The sequence below is a fragment of the Peromyscus eremicus genome, chromosome 12 (assembly GCF_949786415.1).
Source record: "Peromyscus eremicus chromosome 12, PerEre_H2_v1, whole genome shotgun sequence".
NCBI classification, from domain to species: Eukaryota; Metazoa; Chordata; class Mammalia; order Rodentia; family Cricetidae; genus Peromyscus; species Peromyscus eremicus.
In genome coordinates this window covers 30,212,659-30,239,683 of record NC_081428.1, presented here as the reverse complement: position 1 = coordinate 30,239,683, position 27,025 = coordinate 30,212,659, and the positions used below count along the sequence as shown (strand labels likewise).

At 34.9% G+C, this 27,025-nt stretch overlaps 1 protein-coding gene across 1 annotated transcript in view; it reads right to left on the bottom strand.

Moving 5' to 3' along the window:
• Window positions 1-20,370: 20,370 nt before the first annotated feature.
• Cadm2 (cell adhesion molecule 2) overlaps window positions 20,371-27,025 on the bottom strand; it is a gene marked incomplete at its 5' end in the record, with an annotated part of 227,892 nt that continues 221,237 nt past the window's right edge. The window contains 2 exons of the mRNA XM_059277714.1: window positions 20,371-22,491; window positions 23,571-23,696. Of these exons, the coding sequence (XP_059133697.1) occupies window positions 22,373-22,491; window positions 23,571-23,696 (245 nt within the window). The remainder of the gene's footprint in view (window positions 22,492-23,570; window positions 23,697-27,025) is intronic.

The window sequence follows — 27,025 nt, the reverse complement described above, 5'->3', positions numbered from 1 at the left end:
ACAAGTTAGGCTCTGTGATTCTGTAATTTTATGTGTGTTTCTGGGCTAACTGTCTAAAATTGTCTTTGGTTCTATCAAGAAGTTACAGGTACTTATAATCCTACAATCAGAACACACCACTTTCATTGACTCTAGACAAATATCCCTTTAATTTCCATTACTGTGATGATTGCCGTATTCATTTGTATTCCTATTAATGAATTTTTGTTGAAATGTCTTATGTTTTTCATTTGTTTACCTATTTTCTGGCCCTCTTTAGAATATCTGCAAAGTAGTTCTTTCTGGACTTCTTGATATTTCTGTGATGGCCCCTAATCTAACAGTTATTCATCAATTATGGCTTCAGTTCTCTCATTATATGTAAAGAAAAATCAGACAATTTTTAAAAATAATTCCATTCTTTTGCAAAATGAAAATAAATCATTATAATCATTTGAATTACAATTTTATTTTTATTATTTTTAGTTGTCTTGAGGTTTCAAAGTCTGGAACCATGAAAAATTAACCTCAATACTATGATCTTGAATATGTAAGCAAATATTGACAGAATATATAAGAGAAATGATGAGTTTAAAGAGAAAGCTTTCTCTGGTTTAAAATACTGCACAATACACTTGTATAAAAACAGCAGTCTATGAATATGGAAAACATTCAAATATTAAAATAAATATATAAATAAAAAAGAAAGAAAGAAAGAAAGAAAGAAAGAAAGAAAGAAAGAAAGAAAGAAAGAAAGAAAGAATGAAAGAAAGAAAGAGCAAGCTAAGGTAAGAAACTTCTTAGCTTTGGTTTGGTTTTTCCCTTTCTGATGGCCATGAACTTTCAATAGCTAGTGAGCAATCTGCCTCTTGGACATTTGGAGATGCACTATGCCTCTAAACACATTTTAAGTTAGTGCTTCTAAAATTTATAGAGTCCAGATGATTCTTCTAGCAGCTCCTTAACGGTACTCACTGTTTAATGATACATTAGTCAAATATTGACTGTCTTATGAAATCAAGTCAGGTGTATCCCTACACCCATTTGAAAAGTTATTCTACCTTTTACATTTTTAGACAAATATTCTGAATATTTCACCATGCAAATTAAATCCTAAAAATTAATGCTGTAAAATATTTATTCAGCCTTTAGATCTGTTATTAGATCTTCTACCTCAGCACAAACAATTTGATTTCCTTCCATTCTGTCCGCTACAGATGTTGGAAGCTTGTGGTCTGGGAGTATAGGAATTTTACTGATTCACATATTAGTGCTTGGGCTTAAAAGCATTGGCTAAAATGTGAAGCAGCCAGAACTCCTTGGGAATCTCTTTTATGTCTGTGTAATTTTTTTTTTCCAGCACAGCTGCTTCAAGGTAGTTGGATGCATCACAAAGAGGTTCAAGCTCCAATGTTAGTGTTTCAACGGGAAAGACATCAGCCAAAATTGTGAGCTTCATGGGGACCATCTCTGGAATGCACACACTGCATTAGCATCACATTATAAAGACTGGAGCAGTCCTGGCCTCCTTCCAGATTCAAAGAAGAAAGCACCTCATTTTCCCCCATGAAGCTACATACAGCATCACTAGAAAGATGCATGACCTCCTCGAAAGACAGTCTTTCCCAGTACACTTACTTTACTATCATACACTTGCTGACAAGCTAATGAAACTAGACTACTGTTCTATAATTATCCGCCAAGAAGAACTGTTTGAGAATAGAGAGCTAATATTCTTCTTTTTTGATTATCAATGTTTTTTAGTTAATCATAATTTCCATTATTTTTCAAATTTCTCTGCCTCTCTTTATTACTCTGTAAGGTTGTTACCAGTTTTAACATTTGCAAGCAAAGAAATTGCAAAAGTTTATGGTGTATACCTTGTGATGGATGTTTGCGTGTCTGAAATGTTCTTTTGATATTTTCCTGTCATTTCTGTCACTCATTTTACTTTCAATCAAATTTTCAGGATTCTTCCCAAGTTCCATTATCTTTTCCTCTTTAATATACTTTTTGCTGACATTAGAATTTAGGAACTGTTTTCCCGTACCGACAAAAATTATACCAACCTAATAGTCATCTACCACATCCTACCACTAACATTTTAATCAATATTATAGAGATAGGCAATGACAGAGTTTACCAATTTCACGTTTAATTTGTGTTTGCAAATTCTTTTGGCCATGTGACTTTCGCATAGTTATAATGTAGGTTACATAAATTACCCCACATTTTCCCCTTTTATACTTTTTCATTTATCCTCCCTCTCATTTTATTCCTGAGAACAGATTTATTGCCTTTGTACCTCTGTGGTTTTATCTTTCATAATGTGCTTTCTGACACTATGGTTTTATAACTTCACTCAAAGGAATTAAAAAATACATACCATATACTTAAAGCTTTTTATACTTTATAAAAGGCTTTTGATATCTACCCACTAATGTTATACTATATCAGTAAATTTATATTTATTTTGGAGTACTATTGATTGTATCAGTATATTTTTATGTACTGTTGATTGTATGTCTGCATTTCTTTAACTTTTGATAATTGATAAAATTTGTATTATTTCCGAATTTAAATTACATAAACTAAGCTACTTTTCAAAATTCATGTTTTTGTACAGACATGTGCTTTAATATTTCTTTGACAGGTACACTTCTCTTGGGCTTTCTGAGTCATAAAACAAATCAGTCCTTACCTTGGCAAAAAGGTACAGTTTTTTTTCCTAAAAAGAATCCAAATAGAATAAGTTTCCCTACAGGCTGTCTCCAACTCTTTTACTGCCTTTTGGGACCCTACTCCTCATACTGGTTTGCCTTGCCCAGCCTTAGTACATGGGGAGGTGCTTAGTCTTACTGCAACTTGATATGCCATGTTTTGTTGATACTCATGGGAGACCTGCCCTTTCTTAAACAGAAATGGAGGAGGAGTGGATTTGGGAGTTGGAGGGGAGGGACTTGGAGGAGAAGAGGGAGAGGAAACTATAGCCAGGATGTAAAATAAAAATAAAAAACAAGCAAATAAATTTATTAAAATACTTTATCAAAATATGAATGGAATATTAAAATTAGATGAATCAACATAATTGACGAGAACCATAGTAGTAGTAGTAGTAGTAGTAGTAGTAGTAGTATGTGTGTGTGTGTGTGTGTGTGTGTGTGTGTGTGCAGGTATACATGTGGATATATATACATTTGTGTGTTGGTATATGCACCAATGTATGTGCATGTATGTGTATATGTTCATACCTGTGAGCATGGAGACCATATTTTTGATGTCACGTATATTTCTCAATTGTTCATCACCTTATATTATTCAAGATTCGTTTTAATTTTAATTATGTATGTGTGTTGGTATATACATGTGAGTGTGGTTGCCCAAGATGGCCATAAGAGGGCATTAGCTCCCTTGGAGCTGGGTTACTAGTTGTGAACAGCTAGAGTTGAGCTAAATTTAGGTTGTCTGTAAGAGCAGCAACGGCTCTTGACCTCTGAGCCATTTCTCAGGTCATCCCCCTTAGTTTTGAGATAGGATTTCCCACCCAGTCTAGAACTTCAGTCCGACTGGCTGGCCAATGATTTCAAAAGATCCACTTGACTCCACCCCTACCTTACACACCACTGGTGAAATTCTCGAAGTTTACCACAGCCCCAGACTTTTTACGTGTGTGCTTGGGATCTGCATTCAGGTACTTCTGCCTCTGTGGCAGGCATGTTCCTGACTGAGCCATCTTCTCAGCCCTCGAATAAATCTCTCTTCATTGTAACTGCTGTTGTCTTTCCACATCCATCGTATGTTCATTTTTTTCTGAGATAATTCTGTTGAATCATGTTGTGACATTGAATCATGTGCTCAAAAGCGTTCTATGGTCGTGATTTTGCTCATATTAAAAACCAAACATTGAAAACAGCCCAGAAGATCCTCTAGAATGAGCCTGGGGTGGTGGTGCAGGCAGATTTCTGTGTGTTTGAGGCCAACCTGGTTTATAGAGTGAATTCCAGGATAGCCAAGGCTACACAGAGAATCCTTGTCTGAAAAATAAATAAATAAACAAATAAACAAATAAATAAATAGTAATTGAAAAGCATCCTCTAGAATGTTTCTTTTACCACTGTCTTGTCTTTCTGGATCACTTTCTCTACGTCTTTCTTTATAATACCAACTGCTTCCTGGTTTTTCTTCAAATACAGGAGAGATTTTGTTTTTGAAGTAGTCACTTGGCAGCTCACTCAAATTGAAGAACTTTGCCTCCAAAATCTCCCACGTCTCATTCTTTCTACTTTCTAGCTCTTCTAAAGCCACATACTCAGCAAAGCAGTGTAATTGCCAGCCAGTTAACAGTTGCTTCCCACCTGGTGTGAAGATTCACACTTGACATCTCAATACTTGGTAGAATGACTCAGGAATGTTGCAGGCTCAAAACAAGTTCGGATTATTTGGTGTTGAAGCAGAACCTATTATAAATAAAAAGACGTCATATGATATATATATATATATATATATATATATATATATATATATATATATGATAGATAGACAATGGATGGATAGGTAGATACGTAGCTAGATAGATAACATACAATCCCTTCAACTCTGCATACTCACTCAAAGAAATACTTTGCAATTTTCCCCTTTGTCTATCTGATCACAATCTGAAGAAAGTATATTTTGTTTTATAAATTATTTATTTTGCCATTAATAGAAAACACCATGAAAGTAAGGCTTATTTACTAAAAATTATTATAAAAGCACGATAAATGTCCAGGATCATCTAACAAATAGAAGATACTAAAGGAACACTGAACTAATAGATTATTAATAGTCTATCAATAATAACTACAGAAAATAAAATTTAAAAAGTCCTTTACCAACCTAAAAATATTTATTGAGCATCTCCCAAGGTTTTAGATACTCATAATTTCTGCTTTGAGGTTAGAAACTCAGTGTAGCCTACACTCTTGCATCAAAATCCACTCTATTTCATGTAAATACTTTCATACTTAATGGGATTTCGGTGGCTTCCACTGTCAGAAGGAAAGTGCACTGAAAACTAATAAAATAACATCATATTCAAATGAAGGTAACGGAAGGTCCACTGAGGAGGACTATAGGTTTTAGCAAGGGATGCACGTAATAACTAATAGATGATTGAGGTATACGGACTGCTGTTCTGGAGGCAAGGTTATCTTTAAAAAAATAAGGGGAAAAGGGTGGGGGAAGGATTGGGCACATCGATATTTGTGTTATTGTGTATTTTAGCTTAGTTTATGGTTTCCTTTATCAAACAGTGACCTGTAAAAACATGAAACGTGGAGCCAGGTGGACTATCACATGCCTGCAAGAACAGACTTGGGGGAGGGATAGAGGCAGGCAGATCCCAGGTTCTCGGCTTGCCCAAGCTACAGAGTTAAACCTTAGCTATAAAGACCTGGAGCAGGGGCCAGAGAGGTGGCTCAGCAACTAAGAGTGTATTGTTCTTGCAGAAGTTCCTAGTAAATGTGCACAGAGTCAGGGGGCTCAAGAACTACCAGTTAACTCCAGCTCCAGGGAATTCCATGTCCTCTTCCTACTTCCAAAGGCACCTGAACTCACCTGTACACACACACACACACATACACACACACACACACACACACACACACACGTCTTTAAATCCTCAAACAGTAACATTCAAAATGTGTAAAAATTACAAAACTTTTGAGATCATGATTCTACGTTTTATATGTTGTAATCCTTAAGATGTGTCATTGTAGACAAAAAAAATTACTAAATATTCTTCTGTCCTCAAAACTCTTGATAGAGTTCAATAACACAGTTTTTTGTTCCTCTAAGGACAAAATACAATGCTTATTAAATAACTTAGCAAATGACCTCTTCATCTTCCTGTTCTGAAATGTTTTTGCGTTAAAATGTTAGGAACTTTTGCATTTGATAGATATCAAATGATGCAATCATATGCTGCGTCAATAGCATTCTAACAGATGCTGTGAAGTTGAAGGTGACACAAAGAGCAAAGGTTAGAGAAAGCAGTCCCTGCCTGCTCCCTCTCCCAGGCTGTAGCAGTTTCCTTGCTCTGGGCGTTAAAATGCGGCAGTTGATTATTGAGAAGACTGAATCCAGAGTCTCTCGTTAGTTTTAGTTTCCTTAAGTACTTTACAAAAACCTGACACAACCTCTTTTGTTGGCCAGTAAATCATGCCAGAGTCATGATTCTCTCTGTGTTCGCCTTTACCTTGGCCTGGAAGGGGTTTTTATGTTCCTTTCTGCTGTACTCTCATTTGTTCTGGAATATCTTGTGATTGTTTTACCTTGTTTCCTAGAAACGTCATCCAATCACAATTATTCTTTTCATGATTATTGACCAATAATTTCAGGAATACAGGGAACATACCTAAACATAATAAAGGCAATTTACAGCAAGCCAACAGCCAACATCAAATTAAATGGAGAGAAACTCAAAGCAATTCCACTAAAATCAGGAACGAGGCAAGGCTGTCCGCTCTCCCCATACTTATTCAATATAGTACTTGAAGTTCTAGCCAGAGCAATAAGACAACATAAGGAGATTAAGGGGATACAAATTGGAAAGGAAGAAGTCAAGCTTTCCCTATTTGCAGATGACATGATAGTATACTTGAGCAACCCCAAAGATTCCACCAAGGAACTGATACAGCTTATAAACACCTTCAGCAACATAGCAGGATACAAGATCAACTCAAAAAAATCAGTAGCCCTCCTATATACAATGGACAAAAAAGCGGAGAAGGAAATCAGAGATACATCACCCTTTACTATAGCCACAAATGACATAAAATACCTTGGGGTAATACTAACCAAGCAAGTGAAGGACCTATATGACAAGAACTTTAAGTCCCTGAAAAAAGAAATTGAAGAAGATGTCAGAAAATGGAAAGATCTCCCATGCTCATGGATAGACAGAACTAACATAGTAAAAATGGCAATCTTACCAAAAGCAATCTACAGATTCAATGCAATCCCCATCAAAATACCAACACAATTCTTCACAGACCTGGAAAGAATAATACTCAACTTCATATGGAAAAACAAAAAACCCAGGATAGCCAAAAGAATCCTGTACAATAAAACAACCTCTGGAGGCATCACGATCCCTGACTTCAAGCTGTACTATAGAGCTACAGTAATAAAAACAGCTTGGTACTGGCATAAAAACCGACATGTGGACCAATGGAATCGAATTGAAGACCCTGATATTAATCCGCACACCTATGAACAAATAATTTTTGACAAAGAAGCCAAAAGTGCACAATGGAAAAAAGAAAGCATCTTCAACAAATGGTGCTGGCAAAACTGGATATCAACATGTAGAAGGCTGCAAATAGATCCATATCTATCACCGTGCACAAAACTTAAGTCGAAGTGGATCAAGGACCTCAACATAAATTTCTTGAGAGTTTCTGTAGACAATGAGAGTAGGTCACGGTTTGCCTGAGAGGCATCTCTTCTCCTACCCATTCTAATTTTTGTTTTCAACTCCAGATCTGAGACATATTGCTCAGTCTTTGGAACAATTTAGCTACATATCATAGTTTATTGCCTGAATATCATTTCAAGAGTGGGATGTAGAGATGGCTCAGTGGTTAAAAGCACTGCTTACTCTTTCTGGGGACCTGGCTTGGATTCCCAGCATGCCCTTGGCAGCTGACAACAGATTGGAACTGTGTTCTCGACCTCTTCTGGCCTCTGCAGACACTATACTGATGTGGTAAACAGGCATGCATGGAGGCAAAACACTCAAACACATGAACAAAAATAAGTAAAATCTCATAAGAAGGGGTATGAGGACATCTTAAAATGGTCAAACATACTTTAATATAGACAAATATTTGGAGTTCTCACAATGAATAAAATAAAAACTAGAGCTGTCAAAATGTATACTATGCAACCTAAAGTATCTAATAGTTTGAAATCTATTATACTTTAGTATTTTATAGTGTGAAGACTGATTCAAATCTATGCATATACCACAAGAACTTGGGGTTAAGCATATTTTTGTTATTTGTTTCCCACCAGCAAAGAATGACCATCCTGACTGACTTGTAAGTCTCAAAGACAGGAGGTGTAGTGCAAGACAATGCCTTCTCTGCTCTAAGTTCTCCTCTGTTATGCCGTTACACTTTCTTGCTCTCTGGCTCTAAGATATCAGAAGGCAGAGGAGAGAAACCAAGCTATTGGCTATAATCTGAAGGTGAGTGTGCCCTGGAGTTAATAAGTTAAACCTGGTTTCCTGTTCCAATAGTGTGGCTGGGATCTAGAGGAATGGGGTCTCCTTCCTGTTTCTTCGTCTCCGGTATGAAGGAGTCTAAGACAAAATAGAAAGGGAACTCAATGGTAGTTTCTTGGAGCCAGGGACAGAATGTAAACCGAGGAGGGAAGGCATGCTTACAATGTTGATACCCTTGAGGAGGAAACATGTGCAAAATGGAAGGATCGGAAATGATGCCTCCTAAGTCACAGACTATGCAGACAAAGCAGTGAACAGGTGGCCATTGCCCTGAGGAGGCAGGAGAACCTGCAGGATCCCTGTTTATATCATAGTGTTTATATCATTGTGGGGGCAATTCTCCCATTTCCTTATCTTGGCTCATGTGTGTCATAGTTCTTTTTGCATTTTGACTTAGGCTGGTCTTCTTTCAGTTGTGAAACCAATTCCCTCTTTAACGCAGGAAGAATCTTAACTCAAAGGATGTTTCCCAATCTTGCCTGGACAGGAAAAATGAACCCAGTCTACATCAGAAAGGTGTTAACTGGCCAGGGATCATGCCATTTGTGCCAGAGGATGTGGACATATTGACATCTTGTGTCCCAAATGGTACGGAGGAAGCAGGTGGTTGCAGACTATGGCTCTTTTCTTTCTGCCTAAAATAGCATAACAAAATAGATCTTTTGGGGAAGCACTCAAACCACAAGGGCAGCTCCCCTAGGAATGGGATTAGTGCCCTCATCAAGGCTGCCAGAAAGAGCACCTTCACCTCTTGCTGCTTTGTGTGAAAACGCAGCACAGATGCAGCACGTGTGAAGCAGTGTGAGCCCACATCCCACAGTGAATCAGCTGAAGCTGTAATTTGAACTTCACACGCTCCAGACTGTGAGCAGCCAATGCACTATTTGCACATTTCTCCGTCTAAGATAAATCATTACTCTGATCTGAACAGACTACAGCACCTCTCCTCTTCTGGGGTGCCTTTATCTCTTTCCTTAAACAGAAGCCCAACAGTCAGGGTTCCTTTACTCCTAGGGCCAGATCCTGTAAGGAGCTTCGTAGTGGCTTCAGCGCACAGCGCATGTGTTTATAAATGCTGAATGCAAGCCTCTCATTAAGTCCTCTCTCGACTCTGCTCTGCCAAGTGAGCGGGATGTAGTCAGTATGCCAAGTGAACTAGCCAAAGAGGCCCGGTTTCTTTCGGGCCAGAGCGTGGCAGCAGCTTCATGAAATTGGTAATGCCCACGTTGTCTCACCACTCCGTTGGGTTTCTCACCTGGATGTCTACCACTCCCTCAAAATTAGGTATGATTTCTTGTGTAAAGACTGCTTTACAGTTTCTGAAATACGCTTTACTAGTACTCAGTAAGTCATGCCTGTGATAACACAAATTTGGACGAATGTCAAAGTCCCTCTGCCTGGCATCCTTTTTGCTGTTTATTGCTGGTAGTTGGCCTCAGCCCCTGGCATTTGTTGTCTCCTTAGCTTCAGCTGTCTTTTTCTCTATTCTCACTGGGTTCATATCTGTCAATTCATTAAAATAGCTGCTCAAATATTACCACCGAAGAACATGCCACCCCCAAAGGGCAGGTAGTTCTATTTCTGTCTTTCCCTTCCTTGTATAAGTGGCCACAGCACTTGTTAGAATTGGCAATTATATGGAAACTGCTCTGCGTTTTCTTTTCCGTTATCTTCCTATACTCTGTAAAACAAAGGAGAATCATTGTCTTTGCTTAATGGTCCTTGGATCAACTGCTCAAGAGACTGACCTGGTATATTTTAACACTTTAATGTTCTTGTTTAAAAAACAAAGAAGAGAAGGTAACATGAGGTGTTTACAGAATACAATATTTTAAGAGCACTGTATTATATGGTTGAAAAAGAATAGCATGTCTGAATTGAAAGGCTGTGTATATTACAAAGATTCATGCATGTGCTTCTCTACTAAGAATACTAAGAATTATTCTAGTGTGTCATGTGGAAATGAATGAAATCTTGTTAGCATTTCTTTAAAATAGATCTTAATGATACCAGATATTCAATACTGTGCATTCCCTAAGTGTGCACTGTTGTAAGTAAGCGTCAAAGTGAAGTTCCACCTGACTTCAGCCATAAAGGGAAATAATCGTTTGTTACTCTGTTATTTGTTTTTAAACTACATTTGATCGCTGTTCTATTTTCGGTCAGTGATGAGTTCCAGACCAGAGCTGCTGTCCTGCTAAGGTGTAATGGTAACTACATCCCTATTTACTATTTATGTATTTATTTTAAAGGTTTGTTCAGGATTATAGCATGTCTTTTCTTTTTGAAAAAAAATAAATTTAATTTAATTTATTGTGTGTGTGTGTGTGTGTGTGTGTGTGTGTGTGTGTGTGTGTGAAGCTTTTGTGTACAAGTCAGAGAATAAGTTGCTGGAGTTTCTTTACTCCTTGACCTTGTAATGCCTTGTGGATTGTACTTGAGTTGTCAAGCTTGGCGTCAGGTGCCCTACCCTGTTGAGAGAGCTTGCAGGCCTGAACCTTAATTTTAAATTTATTATTTCTGTATTGCTATCTTGTTAGTTAGTCCTGTCAACATTGATACATTAATCCGATTTCCTCATAGAATATTATGAAATTTCAAACAGCCACTGATATGAATTGGACTGAATAGCATTTGACTATTTATGTTTGTACAATTTCGATTATCTACTTTTAAAATAAAAAGAAGGAATGTATTATATGCTACTCATTCAGCTGTTTTGTTGTTTACATTGGGGTTAAACCACAGAAGAAGTAAATGAAAGTTAAAATGTCCAAACAACTCTTGGCTTGAGGTCTTGAATCAGTAATATGATTTGGGTGACTCTTGATAAATAAAAGGAGGGAAGATTAACAAAATAATGAGCAAACCAAAAACAGAGAAACAAATGAAGAAGAGGAGGAGGAGAAGGACAAGAAGGGAAAGAGGAAGATATTTCATATCCTACTCACATCCACTCAAGCAAAGCACCCATAGATAGGTATCTGAATGCGACTGATTATTGTCTCAACTGTTGCTACAATAAGAGATTATTACAGTGTAATAGTTATTACACTGGAAAACATGATCATGAACAGAATTTCTGAGAACAATGCAGTGAAACTGTGACATACTTTCTTCAAAAATCAGAAAAAGATACCCTTCTTTTCTTTTGGGGTAATTCTTTCATTTTTTCTCACCTTTTCTCTTTTTCTGTTTTGTTTATTCTGAGTTGTTTTGTTTTTGTTTCTTTTTGTTAGTTAATATTGAATTATTATGGATATAAAGTTACTTATAGAGTAAGTAAAGATCTTCACAAAATCCCAGCCCTATTTTGGGACTTCTGAGGACAATATATATTGATACACAACTCTCATACTTAAGCAGAATTCCCTGAGTGACTGTGTTTGCTAGGCACGAATGAAGTACTCGGTAGTGAGAGGTGGTGAGAGGCAGAACCTCCCACGAAGGGAAATAACTCAGAACAGGCATCACTAGATGATCAGACTTCTCTTACAAAACATGAATTCAGAGTTGAAGTTATGACCTTCAAGATGGCCACTGACAGGCATCAAGTCCATGTATGGAGTGTCACTCAGAGCCTGGGATCCTGTGAATATTCCTGATCATTGACAATGAGAAAAACTCAAATGGTAAGTACTGAATCATAGAATCAACTAATGAATCTTTCTGCAGTTAAAACTAATGTTTCAGAGGTCTACCAGAACCAGTTTATAAACACAGGTACTTGAAACTGAAGCATTAGATAACAAGTTCAAAACTCTCCTGGGCAACTTAGTGGTACCCTGTCTCAAGATCATAAATGCAAAGTAATCATGAGGTTTCTTTCACTTAACATCATCTAAAGCTTCCTCAGCTCAATCACTCACTTATCACCTTGATTATCCTACTTGCCAAATGCCCCTTTATCCTTTTCACAGACGTTTTGAAAGTGTATCACGGTGGCATTTTAATCATTCATTAGTGAGGACAGTTTCGTGCAGAATCATAAAAGTTCCAAAACTTGCCACTCTCCAATTCCAGCAATACAGATTAATTCTATGTCTGATGGATGCTGCTAAGAATCTAAGAAGACAAAGAACCTGTGTGCTTCCAGTGGTACAAGCAGTGCACATGAGCAGGTGGATTCATATTCTTACCCTCCTATTCCCACTAAATAGCCTTCTGACACTTAACTTAAGTTTGCTCTTTTATAAGATGGAATACTAGCTTCAAGAATCTTCAAAATTATCTTCTAAGGGGACAATTATATTTCTAATTTGTCTCTGGGAAAGCAGTGGAGATTTGAGGGAGTGTAAAATCAGTATCCAGTGCGTTGATAAAGATGGCAGCCAGGTACAGGGGGAACAAAACAGGTTTCTAGACCTGGGGACTTGATGTTTGGTGCAAGGCTAAGGAGGAGTCTCAGCCTGGAGTTCCTGGTGAGACTATGAGTTTGTCTCAGTGTCATGTACAGTATTGTCTGCTTTCTTTTCACTCCATCAGGTTAGCGGGGAAAGCTACAACCGAGATAGGATCTAAAACAGCAGGTGTTTTCTCTTATTTTACAGGGAATCCATAGTCCATGAGGCAGTTTCTGTGTTATTTAGTGATTAGGAGGAAGACATAACTTGAGAGAAGAGATTGGAGATTTTTCATAATACAAGCTACATAATTGAAAGTTTTATGTCTTAATGGAAAAATCTAAGACCTAAGGATATATTTGGAAACACATAAACATTCAGTTGTTTGGTTGTTCAGGAGAAGTCGAAGTCTTTAGATGACAACATCCTAGTCTTGTGAATACAGGCCTGTAAGATCTCTGACATTGTGAGGCCAAGTTTCACAAAGTTCTCTGATCTTGTTAAGAACATGTTGAAATGTGTTCCTATTCTTTGGCAAAACTATAAAATAGGGACAACTTAGCTTTAGATGTTTTCTAATTATCTTTTTATTCTCAGTATACTAAAACAACATTCATCTCTTGATGCTCTTAATTTGTAGCTGAAAAGGCATAACTTCTTTTTCTATCAAGTTCATTAGTCATGTTTTATAGGTCTTAGAATGATTCTTGTACTCCAACATCATGTTATCAGCAATGTTTCATGGAGTTAACAGTGCCCGGAACATTTACTATTGTGCACCATCTATGAGTTACATGGCAATGAATGCCTTGTCTTGTCTTTTGCTCTCTTTTCATCTTTCTTCTTCTCATTCCTTGGAGCCTGGGTTCAGTGTGTTGCCTGGGCTGTGCTTAAAGTCTAGATGGCCCATTCTCAGTCTTTAAAGTAGGTGTGCACTACTCCACATTGCATTTCTGAAATCCTTCATCTGTTTAATATATATATATATATATACCTCATGTGTAAAGATGTATATTAATACAAATAAAATGATTTGAAATTTTTGTAGTTATATTCAGAATGTATATTTTCAGACTTTCAATAATACCTTGAATCTGAATGTTGCAATGGTCACTCCTCAGATGACTAAATTTCATCAGTTGTTACTATAATAAAGTCTTTATGAATATGATCTATTTAAAAAGTTAGCTTAAGAAACAAACAGAAAATGACTAAGTGTGTTTAGGATTATACACAGTATTTGAGAGATAAGTTTATGTTTTTAATTTTAGTTTTCTTCAATTTTTGAAGATTATTTCAAATGTACTGTTTTTTTTTAATACCAAAAAAAAAAAAATCTACTTTTACCTCCAACATGATAATGTCAAAAATGCAGAACATAAGTATTGTTTGGAAGGATAATCTCATTGTGTTAATGAGTTTTGGAGGTCAAAGCATAAAGTACTGTTTTCAGCTTTTTGGTGTAGTTCATGACATAGACTAATTTGGCCTGGAGAAAATGTTCTTAGGTAAGCTTTTGGTGAAATGAAATGCAGCCTAACGTGGCACCAAATGGTATTTAAATGCAAATGTAGAATTTCCCCTTTAACTTCTTTAAGTTTAAAAAAAAAGCTAGAGATATGTAAATATCTAAAATTTCACCAAGCAGTATGGTTGAAATAGTTTTCAGAATTTAAAGCATTCCTAGAAAGTTTCGGCTTCAAAGCACATCTTGTTATATATTTTAACATTATCTTTGATTTTTTTTTATATAGCAGTGCCTCTCTTTTGTACCAAAACTATTATGGAATTAAAGACATGTGCATCAACAAATATTCATTGTGAATTGCATTATAAATTATTAGTTTGAAAATTTGAATTAATAATGCCATTAAAACTATCAGAATTAAGTTTGCCGTTATGACAGGTTTATCCCTTTGGGAGGCATGGATATCATATGCTCTATTGGTTTGGAGCTCATGTGGATGGTTATCCTAAGAATTACTAAAAAAAACAACAACAAAAAAATCTTTTCTGAATATTTCCCTGTACGTTTCCTCATTTCCTTTCAGATATATAGAATGTGATCTTTAAGAAAGCTTCAAATTTCCAAATACTGCATGCCTTCTTTTGCTGGAAAAATATAAATGGAAAATAATATGACATGTTATTTAATAAAAATAAACCAGATACAAAATCTTGCCTTGTATTTACAGACAAATTTTAATGGAATATTTCATGGTCCAACACAAATATCAGACCCAATGGCACTAATTCTTGTACAGCCTTTGGCTTACCCTGTATAACAAAATCTGTTGTTTAAAGTAGACTACAAAATACCTCATGGTAAGTGAACTTCCAAAGACACAAAGAAAATCTTCCATAAATTTAAAAGCTTATCTCAAATTCTTATTGTTATAAGCTTAGGATGTATATAAGGTTAATTGCATTATCTTAGGTAGTTGAAATATGTTGGTTAGAGTGTGGAAATAAAAAAAAATTGTTTTAGATATTTTTGCTTCTGTTCCTAGTCAACATTAGTGAACACAAGTAAGTGGATGTAAAATTACCTTTACAAAGTTTTGAATGTTGGCAATCTCAAGCTAAATTCTTTATGTCAGTGACACTTTTTTAACCCTTAGCCATCATATTACAAGGTTCATACACTTCAAGGAGTAATGATTAAATGCTATATCAGCAAGATAGTTATTTTTAAGTAGCTATCACTTTTTCTAAAAAAGCTCCCTTTAGAAATTACAAGAAAGTTGTATGTCATTGAGGAAACCTAAAATAGATGGATATGTTATGCAATTGAGCGAAGATATTCAAAATCATGTATTTGGCATAACAGAGTATGTTTCACAACATTTTTTGTAACCTTTCACTGGAGAAAAGAAAGTTCATTTTTTCAGTGTCTGCTTTCATGCCTAAAATGTACTAAATGAAGAAACAGTTCAGTAATGTCCAACCGATAACTAAAATTCAAATTTTATTTTTTCAATATTTATCAGACAACTTTTTCTGAGGAGACTTTACTGAAAGGATGGAGTGTAAATGGGAACCCTGTAGGCATGTTTATAAGAGTTGTACATGACATATTTGAAGCGCCACTCAGTACACATTGAATACTTTGTAAGTATATAGGCATATCAACATGCAAGTGTCATGTACTTAATATTACAATATGCATTTTGTTTTGTGAAAATGTTCATGGTAAGAGTAGATTCAATAATTGTGTTTTCTGTGTGATATGCTTCATTTTGTTGGATCTTCTTCACAGCACAGAATATATTTTAATGCTGTCATAAGTATACCCTTCCAAAAGATATGGATTTCGTGTCATATAAATAGAACACTATATTTTTGAAGCTACATTACTGGGAACACCTGCATTTCTGGACACTGTTTTCAGAGATAAGTCTTTAAATTTTTTTAATATGGCAAACTTGTTTCAAGGTTGTTTACACTGAAATATTTATAATAAGAATGGAGCTTTCTTTAAGGAATATTTATGGTTGAATAAAAAGCTGAACAACCAATTCACAAATATTAATGAGAACCAAATATGAAGAAAAGAGATGCCATTCCAAACTCAGAAATCCTTGGGTCACTACTCAATTGCATCATTGAATCTACAACACGTACAATAAGTACAGAGAAATAAGTTTGTAAAAAGATTAAAATGTTACATATTTATAAGGAGCAATATTACTAGCTTTGAAAACTTCTAGATTGCTTTTCGTTCTATTTATGAGATTTCAGTCAACACACCAGAACCACAGAGAAAAGCAAAGAGGAGAAATATAACAAGTGTTTACATTTTGTACTTGTCTTTAACCGATTAGTGACTACTGCTTTCAACCGTTATATTTTATTGCGCATGACGTTCACTATCAGCAAATATAAAAACATGTCTACTAGGATCATGTACAAGGGAAAGCATCTAAAGAAAGAAAGCATTTGAGGTTTGACAGTACTGTGTGTTCGTGTAATGCTGCATTTCATGCTGCACTTAAAAGTCCATGTAGGAATCGCTACTGCTTTGACCCTGGATGTGGAAAAAGTGCTTAAGTGCTGAGCCCTGGTAGATTTTTCTTGTGCCCCTGCAATTGTCACTTGTCTTTTAACTTAACATCTTTGAAATATACAGCATATTTCCAAGGGGGTATAGTGTTTTCTTTACATCTTTTTCACATTTGGGCCCATTTTCTCCAAAATAATCACACATTTCATATATATATACATATATATGTATATATACATATATATGGAAAAGATGGTAAAGAGAAAACCAAACATTGTTTATAACATAACCACATAACATAGAAACATCTTACTTTAACTTTGAGCGTATTTTATAGATTCACCACCATAATTTCGTAAATTTATGTAATATATTTTTTTCCTAAAGGAAAGTACGCTCATAAAATGGCATTTTACTTTCATGTATTTAAAGTACATCATTGAAAAGTTCATGTCATGCCTAGGCAGAAAAAGTGGGCTTTTGAGGCATTATTTTAATTATTTGGGATTATTTGTTCATAAGAAGGCAGTTTTAAAATACTTAATTTTTGTTTATATAGATAACACTTCTCTGAAAATTAAATCATATACATGATTTGTACTTAAAACACAGCACTGAATTTCAAGAAATTGTTACATTTTAAAAATTAAATCAAATATTAGATTGGATTGCAAAATGTTGCCATCAAATCACTTTTAAGAAGTTACAGTTACATAACAGCAAAATATTAACTAGGCATGGAAAGAACTGTCCTCACCAAGTTTTCATATTTTACCTATATGAAGCTAACGATAGAGAAGCTAAACAAACGCATATTCATACACCATAGAATACACTACAAGAAGTTGGCTTTTGAGATTTCCCAGGGAGTGGGGAGTGCATTGATATGAAAGTCCCAAAATGATGCTTCCTGGGATATCTTGTAAATATTTACTTCCTCTATTTATACTGAAGTATCATAGCCCATGTTAAAAGTGAGAGGTAGAAGAATTATTGTAAGTATGCATGGCAGAGAAATTACCAGCTATATCCAATAACTATTGCATTCAATATTAATCTCAATACATAAAAATGCTGATGATTTTAGAACCCATTCATATAGACTGTCCATTTTAACTCTCTTTATTATCTTGCTACTTTCAATCCACTGCCTTTGGAAGGGTATATAGAAGTGCAAAGGGCATGTTTGGGTTGCAATAGGGAGATAAAGAAGAGTATAGAAGAGAGAATTTCCCCATTAAAATATATGACTTTAACTTCTAAATATACCCTATGTTCTTTGAATAAATTTGTACTCATAATCAAAGTACTTCAATCTATTAAAGCACACACATTTCAAAGAAAGCTTAAGAATATCAAATTTGATTAGAAATGAATCAAAGATTAAAATCCGTGTTATTTCATTCTCTGTATTAATGTTAAACACTAAACCAAACACATTTCCTTTGTTATCTCAATAATTAAGAAAAAATATAACTTGCTGTTGCTAGTGCTTTAATACTTTAGTGGTGAATTAACAAACTCTTGGATCTTGTTTCAGAGTATTTTAAATCCCTTTGCATTAAGTATCCAGCAATAGAATTACAGATATTGCACTGAGTATATTTCAATATTGCCAATGTGTATTTTAAAACAAATTATATTATCTACACTAAGATTTCCTCTTTCCCAGAATTCAAAATGCATATTATAATTACATGGGTTTCTGACATCCATACACAGCTAGTACAGGATACTTACATGTACATACACTGTAGTTACCTATATTTTGCATAGTTTTTAGTGTGTACTTTGTGCCACTTAACAAAAAGCATTACTCATCAATATTTTTCTTTAGGGTGTTCACTTATTTCAGTTGCGATCACTGATTAATCATTTCACTTTTCTGGATCCATCACAGATTACCATTTGCTAAAAGAAAAAAAAAAGCACATTTTTGCAGAAGGTTTTTGGGACTAAAATACCGTGGGAAGGTTGCAGTACAAAACATGAAGCTTCTTGCTTTTTTTTTTCACAATTGGAAAACTGGAATTTTATATTTTCACCTTTTAAATTACACATATGTCCAAAAGGTGGGGAAGGAAAAGTATTGTCCATGTGCCCATTGGTAACACTTTGCAATAAGTGGCACTAAATCACACAATAACTGCTATGTTACATGGAAGAGCCATTACTGTCATACAGCAGCTGTACATGTGCCTATATGGAATCTCAATGCTGCTACAGTCATGAGTACATAATTACAAGTGAACCTGTCTTTTTAATTGAATATTTATATATATTTTTACAAACAAACAAACAACAACAACGAAAAACCAAAGCAAAAATAAATGAGGTGTTAGCTTCTTTGCCATAATCAGGAAAGTTGTTTTTCTTTCTCTATTTGTTGGTTTAATTGTAGAGTTCCTATGAAAGACTAAACATCTTTAATGAAATCATCCAGTTTCTAGATTAAATCCCAATATCAGGTTCCTTAAATTGCTTCTTGTAATTTCTGGTAAAAGAAAAGAAGTTGGAATCTCTTTCTCTGTGTTGTTTTAATCTCTCTTTCCTTAAATACACACACACACACACACACACACACACACACACACACACACACACACATACACACACTGATACACACACACACCAAACGCATGCATACACCTGCATGCACACACAAACACATGCACACACATACACATCAATATTCCAATGGGGTATTTTGTCTTTAATATTGCACTCATAAACATTTCCTTCCCACCCCCCCCTAGTTTTGGTCACCATTCTTCCCTGGACATTCAAGAAGGAAAAGAAGACAAGAAAAATGTTGGTTAGATATTTCTGATGGAGAACAATCAGTGCACACTGTAAACATTTCTGGCAGAGAGGAACTTCTTGTTTAACAAATGATGCTCATAGTCCTTGAGGAGTATGTGCACACACTCCTTTCACTGTGTCCCCTACCTACTGAACTCCCTTAGCAGAGACAGAAAGTGGCTCCATGTGCATAAATACGACTGCATATTTCAGGCTTCTCAGTTGACATGAGTCCAATTTAGAAATCTTATCTCATTTTTTTTTATTTGCTGGAATGGGGGAATGCCCAGAATTCTTGTAACTTATTTCCTTTAGTGAAAAATCAAATAACCTTTCAATGCAGAAAAGTGTAACTTCATCACTTTTTTCCATAATAGGAAATGATATCCAATCAAACCTAGCTATGTTTAGTGGAAAACCATTTGATTAGAGCCCACCAATTTTTATCTGCCAGTGGTTTTCTTTTTACAAGTTCTAATGGATTTATTTCTTGGAAGGGTTAAAAGAGTCAAATGTCTTGAAAGGCAAACAATTTTGGATCTCTAATTTTACAGTGCTATAAATAATGATTGTGTTATTTAGGTAACAATTTTAGCAGTTGGAGCCAAGTAGAATATAGATGAAGAAGGATGTAAATAAGCATCGATGAAGAGTAGCAATTTCGCAAATGTATCCTGAAATTAGGCTTTAAATAGTAATTGATGATGCAGTTATACAACATACTTAGCAATAAGAACCTTTCCATTTTGTACTAACAGGATGAATTTTGCTGTGTGGAGTCTTTCTAAAGATTATGCATTGAAAGATATGAGCAGTTTATAGACCTATTCTAGTTTCAATGTGTCTAGAGGCACCTACCTGATTCTCTCAAACTACCATACTATATTAACATATTATTGCATTTTTCCACAGATGGTATGGAGTGAACTGTAAAAACAAGCATGCAATCACATCAATGCAGACTTATTTCCTTAAAATGTCATACTGTATATGATTTATTATGTTAACACTCAACCACATCATATTATTTGTTCTGTATATTTTGTAAAAGTGCTGCTTGACTGACATCGTCCTTTTTCTTTTGTAAGAAATCAACAAGATAAATGCTACACAATTAAAAAAAACTTAAAATTTCTAACATTTTTCTTAAAAGTTCGATACTTTTCTGATAAATAATCTAATATACAGCACCCTTGTCCTCCATTTGATACTAACACAGGATGTTGTATTCATTCTTGTTCCCCCCCAAATAAATTCCAAGGTATTGTTAAAACTCTAGGCTGTCATGCTGTCAGACATCACAAGTACACCTACCATATTGTAATATTTGTTTTCTTCTTAAAGGTGCCGTGCTTATAAATGGGAAAATAATTTTTATTCTAACTGGATTTTACTCTTTAGCTGCTGATATTTTTAATGAAAACTATTCTAGAAATATTATATTTTACCCAAAGCATTAAGACTTTATATTGACTCTGTGTCATAGATAAGATTACAGAATTCCATAGTAGTTCCATACACCAAAATTTCCAAATAATTCAGAGAAAGAGACTTTCACCTTGGAGTTAAAAGCATGGCAGGGGTTTTCTATCGCTCAACTCTTTCATAAGTTTGTACCTCACAGAATGCATAGACAGGAATTTAATACAAAGAATTAGTTCATTTATACAGAAAACATATCCTAAACACTTCCTTTTTGGCAAATCAACATAGTTAAGCAGCCCTGAAACTGCCAAATTAAAATATGTAAGTTTTTTTTTTAAATCAAACTAAGAGTTTATTTTTAGGTTATTATTCAACTGTGGTTGTGATTTAAAACCTGAGGCTGTGCACTGGTTGTTAGCTTAAAATTACCTTTCCTTGTAACATTGTGCTTCCATTGTATAACAAATAAAAATTAACAAGAACTAGAAAAATTTGTTGTTGACAGTGCTAGGACATACAGACAAAAATACTAATATATGTTATCTACTTATAATATCAGTTTAAGTAATATCTAAAGGGATATAATGGACGTTAGAAAATGTGTACTTATGACTGAATAACCTACAGCCAAAAAAGTTAAATATGTATCAAATAATGTTTAATTGGATTTATTATATGCACTATATACAGATACTAAAATGTCTCAAAATTGTGCCCTACTTCAGTTTTGTTTAGGCAGGTGAATCCTCATGGAGCAAATAAATTATAGAATCAAATAGAGAAATGAATGAAATCTTTATGATTCCCAAAGCAGTTAAATGTTTGTAATAATTTATTGGTAAATGAAACTACAATAACCTAATGGTAGGATCTATATAATAATATAAGGTGTCATGTAATGATTATAATCCATACACATGGTGCCTGTATCAAACACTAAATTTTAAAATAGCAACTTGATACAGTATTACCAGTATAATCTCAAACATTCCCGAAACTACACTACAGTGTTTTCAGTTTGTGTTTTCTAGGGCATATGTTTCCACAACATGTTATCTTTGAAGATAGACAAGTAGAAAACATAGTTTGTAAACCTCTAATCTTTGATTAAACGTAAGCACATTAGGCCATTACCTAATCCTGTGACTTGTGAAAACTGTCCAGTGGCAAACCAATAAAGCCTATGACTTAAAGGAAAACCAATATAGGAATGGGAGCTCTGCATACATTTCTTCAATGTATAAAAACAACTCAATATCATGATCCAGTGAGATGATTAACATTGTTAAGGCTGTATATTCAAGCACTGTATGTTAAAAGAGCAATGGTGTAAAATTTAGGCAATAAGAAATGTCCTGCATTATGGATGGTACAGTAATTAAAGGATGACGCTTTCAACTGCTGATTGTTGGCATACACTGGCTACTGAGAGCAGTACAGTATGGGTGTTAATAAAAGTAGTAGAGGATGGTTGGAATGGTTTCTGAAAGATGATTGCCAGTTTTCTCCAGCAGTCAGCCTGGTAGGTAAAACTCAGAGCGTGGGGCCCGAATTTTAAATGAAATACTCTTTTTTCTCTTCCGCGTTGACTTGGCTGCCTTCAGCATTGATAATGGCGGTGTCGGCATCTGGTGCGTCTTCCGCGCCTTTAGCTTCGTTTGTTAGATACGTTCCTGTGGAAATGGGAATAAAGGGACGTTAGTTCCGGGGGACTAATAAAATAACCAGCATCAAAGATACACTTACTTAGAAGTAAAAAGTCCCACAATTCCAACTTCTAAAATTCTATCTGTGGAGCAATCATTTAAAGGCAAGAGTGAGACTGAAATGATTAATACGTAATTTTGACTTCTTTAATGATTGATGAAACCGTAAAGGAAATTCAGCTAAAACGATCAGTGCCCCTAATTAAGATGCATTCAGTTAATGATGATCTCAAATGCTTACCATTATTTTTCTTGTATAATCAAAACTGACCTACCAAAACAAACAAACTAAAAAATAACCATAAAAAACCAAAAGACCAAAAAAATACCCAAACAACAGAAATGAAAAAAGCTCAGAAATGTAATGGAGTCTGTTTTTTATTGTCCAAATACTCCTGGCCATGAAAAAATCATACTGAGCTATGTCAATAATCTTTAGAGTAGACTATTATAAAAATAAAATTCATAACATTTTAATTAAAAATATTTTTACTAAAAACAATTTTCTGACTAACAAGGCTACTAGTATTCCCATAAATGCATAAACAAAACTTTTAACCAGAAACTTGAGTTGAATTTTATCTCTACAAATATATTACTTTCTTTCTACTTTTGTTCTCATTTAGTTTTTTTACTCAGAATTACATTGACGTGGTAAAACAATATTTAGACAATGGCCAGAGTTCCCAGAGTGAGCCAGTGGTTCAGGGGGGAAGGCCATGATGTACATACTTTTCTCTGTCACTAAAATCCAACTCCAAATGTCTCATGGTTTTGTTTATAGAATATGTGAATTTGTTTTCTGCTGTTAAAGGTAGCACAACACTTACTAATAATAAAATTAATAAAATGAATGTTAAACCATTTTAAATAATAATTATCATTGCTTCCCTGAAACAATTTAAGATTTAGGTCTCCAAATCCCTCTTTCTTTCTATATTCCTGCCTCCACTCACTTATATGCCTATAAGAATTGAGAATGAAATTAGTGTTTGCAAGTTTTTTTTTTATCAAAACTAAGAGAGCTTTCTTTAACTATTACTCACCTTTATGTCTTGCCAAATATCGGCCAAGCAGAAATATGGAGCACAGTGTGACAAACACAACTACAGCCACTATTCCTCCTATGAGAGCATGATCAGGGCCATTCTGGCCAGCCAGAGAATTGGGATCTGGAAGAGAGCAAGGGACATCATTTTAGTTAGTCTGTTCCTTTCTCCTTAACACATCTGTAACTAGAATGAGTCATTTTGAAATAGTATATTTCTATTAAAATGAAATTGTATTAACATATATTATTTCAGTCATTCAGTCAACAAATACTGGCTGTGTGGCTACAGCACATGAAACACCTGAGGAGATAAAACTGAACAAATTAGTGTTTTTTACCATTGAGCTTATATTTTAAGGAAAAGATAGCATGAATCAAGTATACATATGCAAGTTTTTGCAGTTACATATTTTTACTTGGTGTTCACATTTGAAAGTGTATATGTATATGTGAATCTCTATTTGATGTGAAAAATACAAATGTATCATTTTAAAATAAGATTATGTCAATGTAAAATCTGGGGTTTAATAATTTTATATTTATCATTATACAAGTAACATTTAAAGCTCTGGAACTTGATAACTGCTCTAAAGCAGTCTTAAAAGAAATGTGACAATAATACTTTGGGGAGCCCAACTTTCAAAATCCAGACAGTCATAACAAATAATTTCATCAGAGGAAACTGAGGAGGGGAGGAAAGAAAGATTTGGGGGAAGACACTGTGCGTTTGATGAAAGAGAGTAATAAACCTTGGTGACAGGGTTATACTCCTGAGAAACGACGACAGAAAGTGAGAGATGAATAAAAACCATTGAGAAATTAATGTCCACCATTGGATTTGTGCTTTTAGAAAATGTGATTGGAAAAAAAATTATCATGAACCTTTCACATCCTGCTGTTAATAAGGTTTTATTGGAAAGAGATAAAAACCATAAAGGATGAAAAGATCAAACAAATTCTAGGTGTTTGAACACTCAAATGTTTGAAAATTGCCAGTTCTGAAATTCATGTAACAAGGAACAAAACTCAATACAACTTTGAGTAAGAAAATGTACCAAGGCTCAGCTCTATGGCAAAGACCAAATAAACATACGATCCTCCTTTCCCAATTGTCTTCTTGCAAAGATCCTCATGTGGTGTCTTATACTTTAGAGGCAGGATCCAGAGGAAGGAGAGAGGCAACAAATAAGTTATGGCTGGCACTAATGCATTCGAAAAACTCAGAGTGGTTGTAGAAATGTGTATCCGACAAACAGATTGAGGAGTGTGATGTTTAACAGAACCAGTGTCCTGTCAAAGAATCATATCCAGACAAAAGCAATAACCTGTGTTTAAAACTTCAAACAACCTACAGACACCTAAACTCTATGACAGGAAGAAATGGAGTAGAAAAGATGTGTAACCCTGATGGAGGTCATGTTTCCCAATACCTACTTGAAATGTAATCATGGAATAGGGCATTACAGGTTGAAAGCAAAGACAAAACACTATCACCAAAGCTGAATGGTGTTCTGATACTAGTCTAGCATGCTTTCATAAGGAGTTTCCATTTACTTATTTTCAAGTATGAGTAGTGATTGATTAAAGAGCAGATACAACACCTGTACATGGAGAACATAAATGTATTTGTGCACACTTGGGCATGGAGTGAAAAGGGTATTCATGCGTAGCTTGTCTTATTCATGTGCCCTGCATCTGGATAATGTAGTCTCATGACAAAACTGCATACTTAAATACCTTAGAGTCTCAGTTTAGAATATTGGCTTTATGGAATTATGGGTTGTCTCTGTGAACAGATAGATTTTTTTTGTAAAGAAACAAAGGTTAGAAGTATATTGATAATCAGACGATCACACTAAGGCAGAGATTTCTGACAACGCACATTTCTTTTGCTTTTAATGCACAGAGCTAAATGTTGTCCAGGCTCTCCTGATGTTGGGAAAAATCATGTGATATATGTTTTAAATTAGGAATAAGAGCACAGACAATAGATGGTCCTTTAACAACCTACCCAGGTGAATTAATGAGGTATATTTAATTTGAGAAATCACTCGTATGAGTAATGTCACGTAAAGAATGGAAAAAATAGGGACCATGTCAAAAAAGTCTTATAAACTGCAGCTCTTTCATAAAAATAAAAAACTAAATAAATAAATGGAACAATACCATTAAAGAGAAACCTTGAAGTGCTTGAAAGGACATACATGCAAGCTGAAAATGCTCAACTTTTTAAAACAAGAAAAATAAAATTCAATCTGTTATATCAGCTACCTTTAGCATTTTATATGGATTTGAGTATCCATATATTTGTAGCAAAGTTCATTCACCTCAAAAGAAAAGGAAAGACAAGAAAGAGGAAAGATGATTTCTTTAGTGTCTACCCTTACATCAAAGTTGACAAAGTTGTATTCTGCATTCCACTGTTAGAACCTTCGAGCTTCAAGATGTCTTATTGGATTTTTGAGATGATTTCTTTCTTGAATTTTTCCTTCATGTCGTGGATTGCTTTTTTTCTCACTTTTTTTTGTATGGTCATGCACTTTGTCTTGTGTCCTCAAGTTCTCTAAAAATCATTCTTGGAAATCTTTCCAGACATGCCACTTTTTCCCTTAAGATTTGTGACACTCTGTTCTCTTTTCCCTTGGAAGTCTATCTCATCCTTCCTTTCTCATGTTTCTTATGCTGCTTTGCAGACATCTGCATAGCTTATGTTAATGGGTGATTCATCCTATTTTATGAAGTACCTTTGGGTGGAGAATATCTACTTTCTCATTTAGATGAGCTGTAAGGTATCAGCTGGGCAGCTGCTTGGCTTTGACTCTGGTGAGCTCAAAATCGCAGCCTTAAGGACACGACTCTTGGTTGCAGTCAACACTGGCGAGGCCTTTAACATTAAGAGTTTCTGTCTTGAAAGCTCACTTTTTAAGTGGTATTATATTCTTAAAATAATTTCTTTTCAGTTGTCTTTCATTTGTAGTATTCTCAAACATAGGTAAAATTTAAAATTTGTGTAATCAAGTCTAATTTTTACATCAGGACACAAAGACTTATGGGTAACAATGTGAAATACTACTCCATAACAGAATATATCCATAATAATCTATATTATCATTTTAAAAATTTACAGGAATCATATGTATTGTATATTTTATGTAATCTGTACTGATTTATTAAAAGATTTTGTAACAGGCCCCCAGACCTTAGTAGCACACCTGATGCCATGTTAGAGACACCGTTTTTTAGAACCCAGCACGTAGGCCCCGATACTTGCCAAAATGAGAACAAAGACCTAGTTTATAGTTTCAGGATCTAGGAAAGTCCTTAAGTGTACCAACCTTGCTTTTTGGCTTCTGAAATTTAGCCTCCCCCTAACATTTCCTGCTAACTGAAGTGTCTTTACCAGGATGTATTTTTTTGTACATTAAAGGTAAAGAATGATGAGGATACCCA